Genomic DNA, 6,539 nt, shown 5'->3' with positions numbered 1-6,539 from the left:
CGTATAGGTGTCTATTCTGTTGCGATAAAGAAGAGGATGAAAGGAAAAATGCATAACTATCAAGGTGTTTATTAGCGATTAGAAGAAGAAAGTAACATGAGACAAAAAGGAAGACGACAAGACACCAACCAACGATCATGAGAAAGACATGACATGACGAAGTATTTCCATGATTTTGAAAATGTAAGAGTATTAGTGACGGAGCTTCAATATTTCATTTGGGGGGCCAAAAACATAATTTGTATAAAAATTGGTGAACAGGGGAGCCATAATTAAAATTTTATATTTTTGAACTAAATATGTATAAAGTTAAAGCATAATGACTATTAATGCCAAAAAAATCAGGAGGGGGGGGGGGGGGAGCCACAACCCCTAGTCCTTGAAAAGATCCGCCCATTAAAAGTATTATGGTCCGTCTATATGTAATGTATACGTAAGGGGCATTATTATTCATTTATTATTATTATTATTATTTTAAAGTTTAACGATTTTAAAATGTTAAAAAGATTATTAAATAATAAAAATTATTTAAAAATATATATTTGGGCAAATCTAATATTTAAAGTCTACGTTTGACAAATACTAATGCATGTTGACTCTTTCTAGCGCCCGATTACACGCAGCTCGATTCAATCTCTTGTTATACTCGATTGTTTACTTTTGAATTGTTGGAATTTGAGTTTCAGATAGAGAGGACGAAAGAACGACGACGTCTATAATCTTGATATGCGCTGAGTATCAAAACCCTATCTCCAAGAATTAGGCATCCGTCTGGTATGTACGCTATTTAATCGCTGATCCTCTTTTAACACATTCATACAGGAATTTAAGCTTTCGACTTGTAGGTTGGTAAATTTGAAACATCTACGTAATTTTTACTGCAACTTTTCTTCTGTAAATATTATTCGATAATTTCTGATTGTTATAAATGCAGTTCTATTTTATCAATTAGGATATGGATACGAGCAATTTGATGTCTCTGGAATCTGGTAATTGGAGGTCTCAGGTGAAAGCTGTTTCACGTCAAAGGATGGTGAACAGGATGTGTGTATTTACCATTTACCATTTACCATTCACATCCTCATCTTAAATTTCTTAATTTTGTGTGCTTTAAGCATTTGATCATGCTAACCTTCTTAATTTAACTTTGATGATGTTAGCTATTGGGGCTTTGTGGATAATAGTGTAGCCTTAAAAGTCTCTTATTATATTGGTTTTAAATTTTACTATTTGGTCCTTTGTTTCCTTATTCCTCCTGATACTTGCAATTTCACTTACATTGCTTGATATGGATACGAGCAATTTGATAGTTGAATTTTTACCTAAAATATCTACTACATCTTCTCACTGATCCATGTTATGTTAATGTTATGTAGAATGAATGCGATGAAGAGGCATTACACCACCATCTCTGGACATGAGGCATTAAAAGAACTTGAAAAAATAATTGTGAGGTTTGAAGAGAAGATTTTTACTGTTGCGACAAGCCCGGTTTGTTTTGTGCTCTATTTGCTTATGTTGTTTGGTTTTGTAGTTTTTGCTGATGGTTAGTGGACATTATGTACATATGGAAGTAGTTTCAATTAAATAGATGAATGATGTGATATCATGTTTGTTATATGTTGTATGATACTTTGGGACCTAAATCTTTTCAATTTTTTGGTTTGCAGTCTGATTATTTGTGCAAGATATCATTGAAGATGCAGACCTTGGAAAATAGATGACGCAATCCCATGATAGCTGCTGTGCTGATAGTGTGGTATTTTCAAATACAGTCGCATTTAATCTTTATGTCATCAGTTTTATAAATATGACTTTTGTAGGGTTAAAGCCTAGAGATAGTATGTATATTGATTTTTAAGTTGATATGTTTGGCAAGACAAAAAGTAGCTTATAAGCTAGCTTTTTAAAAAGCTACTTAGCTATGTCATTTTATATCGTCTAGCTAACTTATCAGTTAGTTTATATGAAATGTTATTTTTTTAGCAGCTACTTTGGGACCTAAAAAAATTTAATTTTTTTTTTAATTAATTTGGTTTGTAGTTTGATTATTTGCGAAAGATATCCTTGAAGATGTTGAGCATGGAGACTCGATCACAAAAGTCAAACTCTGTTGCTAATAATATTTCCGGATAGATTGTCATTTAATCTTTTATGCCATTAGTTTTATAAATATGACTTTTGGAAGGAATTTTTTCGCTATCAACACCTTCTAGAAAACATACGTACGTCGTGCCTTTTAATTTCTTTGATGTGAATTCTTTGATTTTTAACTTAATGGGGACAAGAATTGGGGGTTATTTCTTCTTTTTTTTCCTCATTAAAGCTTATGTTGATAAGATAAAGTCTTGTATATAAAGAATTTTTTTTTTCTAGACTGAATAAACCTTCTGAACGAGACTAAATGATAATTTTAGCCTTGTATTCCAAATTTTTCAACAATATTCATCAATTTCAACATGAGAGGTAAAGAGAAGAAGGGTAAATAGGTAAAGAGTTTGCATCTTGATACATTAAGTAATTTTTTGGCTAAACCCATAAAGTCGTTTTTTTCGAATTAAGCCAAGAGCATTACTATAAGTTCTCTCTCGTAGATGGGTTTCAGCTTGTTCCGACTGCCCAAGACTTGGCTGAAATACGCAGTTAGGTGTGTGTTCCCAACACCAAAATTGGACACATCAAATTCCAACACAAACATTTGAGAGAAGTTTGACATCGCAAGGATAGGGGCAATTGTCATAATTTATTTCAGCTTATTAAATGTTACACCATTTGTCTTGTCTGACCGCTTAAACTCGTGTTGATATGGTTTACATACCCTGCAATGAACCTCCAATACTACTCTTCCAAACCTAAAAACTCGTGTTATTCTCTTACCATTTTGGCTACCTTCTACTAAGAATAGCCACTACTTTATCTTGATCCACGTGTAATCTTATATTGGGATACCACATGGCCAAGGTAAGCGACTCATGGTTGGCCAAAACTGCTCTTATCATAATTGTCATAAGGTTTCATGTACGGAGAATCAAAAGGTGAAGTTTGCACGGGTCGAAGGATTGGAGGAAGTTTGCCACTTAGGGTCTTTAGGTTGCAGGGTGGGCTGTGGTGACATAGGAGCAGTTCACTAAAATGTTTCGTGTTGAGTACGTTCCGCTAGTTGAGAGGGAGAGGTTAGCCCATGAGTATCTTTTGTTAGCCTTGTTTTGCCCCAAGTATGATGCTTTTGAGCAGGTTTAGATGTCACAATACTTGAGTATGCTTAAGATCGAGATTCATGAGTTTGTATCAACTCAGCAGTGTCGTTTACTTTCAGAGCTGCAGTCATTTTCCTGAAGAAGAAAGATTAAGATTGAGTTACAGGTGAAGGAGAAAAGATAGGCCCCAGTTCAGACTCAACAAGCATCTAAGCGGTTTAAGCCTACTGATTCTCGATCTGGAGGATAGAGAGGCTACACTTGTGTTAAGTGCAAGAAGATGTATGATGAAGTTCATCGTTCAGCGACCGGATGCCACAAATGTGGCAAGGAAAGACATTTTTCTAGAGGTTGTTGACAACAGCAGTAACAACAGCCCCCCCACAACAGGGCACTTGAATTTATTATCATTGTGATTAGGTTGGCAATGTGAAGGTCAACTGTCAATGGGAGGGGAGAGGCCCCGAAGGCCAGGGGATATGTGTTTCAGCTGACTGTAGAGGTGGCTAGGGCGGCACCTGATGTCGTTACTGGCATATTCTTAGTGAATTCATTGATTGCTCTTGTGCTTTTTGACTCAGTTCATACTTGGGGCCTATTTTATTTGTGAAGAAGAAGGATTGTTCTCATCGAATATGCATAGACTACCGGAAGTTGAATAAGTTGACAGTGAAGAAATGTTACCCATTTTTGAGGATTGATGATCTTTTCAACGTGCTGTAGGGTGCATCTTGGTTTTCCAAGATTGATTTGAGATCTAGATACCACAAGATGAGGGTCAGAGAGGAGGATGTAGATAATATAACTTTTCAGACTCAATATGGGCACTATGAGTTCTGGTGATATCGTTTGGTCTCACCAACCTGCAATATTCATGGATTTGAGGAATCGGGTATGTCGGCCGATACAAGGTTTTTTCTATGAGATGATATGCGAGTTGGTCTTTTGTGTCTTAGTGTTTTAGTAGGGATTTTGATACGATCCTTGGAGAGTTAGAGTGTCTGTTGTGAGTTTCCATTGCCAACAAACACAAGGTTTTTTCTTCGAGAATTTTTCATGGTTGTACGTTGGAGATATTTGGGGTGTCTTACCTAGATGACCTGATTCCCATCCTTATGGGGGATGTGTGTGTTATCATGAGGACGGATTGGCTGGGCAGATTTAGAGCCATTATTGATTGCAAGAGGCAGCTTGTGGTGGTTCGAACCCTAAGTGGGGGAGAACTAACCATTTATAGGGAGGGTACCATGGTTGGTTCGACTTTTTGTTTGGCTGCCAGGGCTAGAAAGTACCTCTAGCATGAATGTTTAGGTTATCTCACGTATGTGGTTGACACTCGAGTTGAGGGAAAGGAGTCGGTCTTGGATGTGCCAACAGTTAAGGAGTTTCTAGATGTTTTTTCGGAGGATTTACCCGACGTGCCTCCCATAAGGAAGATGGAGTTTAGGATCGATCTGATCCTAGGTGCAACCCTGATGCTAAGGCGTCATATCATCTCTTACCATTAGAGATGCAGAAGTTGTCCTCTCAACTCTAGGAGCTGCTAGGCAAGCAATTTATTCGATCGAGCAGTTTATACTTGGGAGCGCCTATTTTATTTGTGAAGAAGAAGGATGGTTCTCATCGAATATGCATAGACTACTGGAAGTTGAATAAGTTGACAGTGAATAAATGTTACCCATTTTTTAGGATTGATGATCTTTTCGACGTGCGCTGCAGGGTGCATCTTGGTTTTCCAAGATTGATTTGAGGTCTAGATACCACAAGATGAGGGTCAGAGAGGAGGATGTAGATAATATAACTTTTCAGACTCGATATGGGCACTATGAGTTCTGTTGATATCGTTTGGGCTCACCAATGCACCTGCAACATTAATGGATTTGAGGAATCGGGTATGTTGGTCGATACTCGATCGATCATTCACTGTGTTCATTGATGATATTCTGATTTACTCCAAGACCAGGGAGCAGCACGACGAGCATCTACAAGAGCTATTTAGAATGTTGAGGAAGGAGAAGCTATATGCCAAGTTTTCCAAGTATGAGTTTTGGTTACGAGAGGTCCAGTTCTTGGGTCACCTCATCAATCGGAACGAGATTTTGGTTGATCCGGCCAAAATTGAGGCGGTTATGCGGGTGGAGTACCCACCAACCCATTTCAAAGCCAGGTTGTTTCTTATTTAGATAATCTTCAGGGTTGGATGACTTACCACACTCAAATGCTTGAAACCATGTTCTCTCACGTGAATATGGTTCGACCACCCACCATGCCACCTCAGTGCTCGTACATCCCGGCGTGGGAAGAATTGTAGATACCAAGAGGCGAAGGAGCGGGAACAAGTGGAGCCTATAATGATGAAGAAGATGATTGATCATTTGTTTTTATTATTTAGTATTTAGTTTAATTTTGTTTGTGTGGTTTTAAACTTGTTTGGATTGTTAAACTCTTGTTTGGATTTTTATGTTATTATGTTACTTTTATTTTCCTTTTGGTTGTTAAATTTCAGATTTGCTAAGGGAGTCTCAGGAAGGAAATTCGAAATGAGAGCATATACGTCTAGGCAAGCGTCGTTTAGAGTCTAGTGTTGAGAATCGAGACCCATAATTGGAAATAAGTGTGGGGTTAGTCAAGTGAAGAGTCATCGAATACTACATTTAGAATTGTCTTAATTCATTAAGACATTGATTGGAGTGCATAATTTTAGAAGATGAGCTGGACAATTTCAGTGTTTGTTCACTCAGTTTTCACGTTGTGAATTCGGTTACGAAGGGATTCAGAATTCATGATTTAGCGACCTCACGCCGTGAACTATATGTCTCACATCGTGAGTAGTTTATTCTCACAAGAATGAAGCCTTTTTATTCGTCTTTTCTACATGTGTCACGACCATTCTTTTTGGAGTTATCATCACGACATTTCTTGCTCGTTTCCTCAACCATATAATATGGCGTATGCTTTCCCACATTATTCTTCTTGCTTGGAGATTTACACCACCTTTGTTGAAGTTTGAAGTTTCGATTCCGTATTTTGTTGGCGCTTTATATATTTCGCAATGATCAAGATCCAAGTTTATATTTAAAAGAAGTCCATATTCGAAATGCACATTTTATCCACACGACTGGAGTTCGATCTCGCCACTACTATCCCAAGGGAGTCTGTTCCTTTTTCTCCCTTTTATTGCTTTTAATTTATTTTATGCATACAATGAGGGCATTGTATGTAATAAATGTGGGATAAGGGGTCAAAAAAGTAAAAAATAAATTACTAGGAAATTTGGTAAATTTTCAAAATTTAGTAATAAATTTTATATAGGTTTGAAAGAATAATCTAATAATTTATCTA

The 6,539-nt window shown here is 37.0% G+C and overlaps 1 protein-coding gene across 4 annotated transcripts; it reads left to right on the top strand.

Annotated features, from left to right (window-relative positions):
* Positions 1-587: 587 nt before the first annotated feature.
* LOC145052958 (mediator of RNA polymerase II transcription subunit 15a-like) lies at positions 588-2,300 on the top strand. 4 transcript variants are annotated; one of them, XM_079000903.1, is made up of 5 exons: positions 588-774; positions 935-1,044; positions 1,377-1,491; positions 1,671-1,759; positions 2,044-2,300. In XM_079000903.1, exons 2-4 carry the CDS (start codon positions 956-958, stop codon positions 1,722-1,724), a joined length of 258 nt encoding a protein of 85 aa, XP_078857029.1. In that variant the 5' UTR covers positions 588-774; positions 935-955; the 3' UTR covers positions 1,725-1,759; positions 2,044-2,300. The 4 variants fall into 4 exon arrangements, with proteins under 4 accessions (XP_078857029.1, XP_078857031.1, XP_078857028.1 ...); XM_079000905.1 differs by lacking the exon at positions 2,044-2,300 and having other exon boundaries at positions 953-1,044; positions 1,671-1,988; XM_079000902.1 differs by lacking the exon at positions 2,044-2,300 and having other exon boundaries at positions 1,671-1,988.
* Positions 2,301-6,539: the final 4,239 nt, after the last annotated feature.

This window comes from Lactuca serriola, chromosome 5 (genome assembly GCF_051521515.1).
Source record: "Lactuca serriola cultivar US96UC23 chromosome 5, Lser_US96UC23_V15, whole genome shotgun sequence".
Taxonomy (NCBI): Eukaryota; Viridiplantae; Streptophyta; class Magnoliopsida; order Asterales; family Asteraceae; genus Lactuca; species Lactuca serriola.
Note: the sequence above shows the minus strand (reverse complement) of the source record. Positions and strands in the feature narration are given on the sequence as shown.

Bases quoted from the DNA above. Each gene is read 5' to 3' on its own strand.
- LOC145052958 (XM_079000903.1), top strand. From the start codon at position 956: ATGGATACGAGCAATTTGATGTCTCTGGAATCTGGTAATTGGAGGTCT. The intron at 1,045-1,376 runs GTGTGTATTTAC...AATGTTATGTAG, and splicing joins CAAAGGATGGTGAACAGGAT to AATGAATGCGATGAAGAGGC. The intron at 1,492-1,670 runs GTTTGTTTTGTG...TTTGGTTTGCAG, and splicing joins TTACTGTTGCGACAAGCCCG to TCTGATTATTTGTGCAAGAT.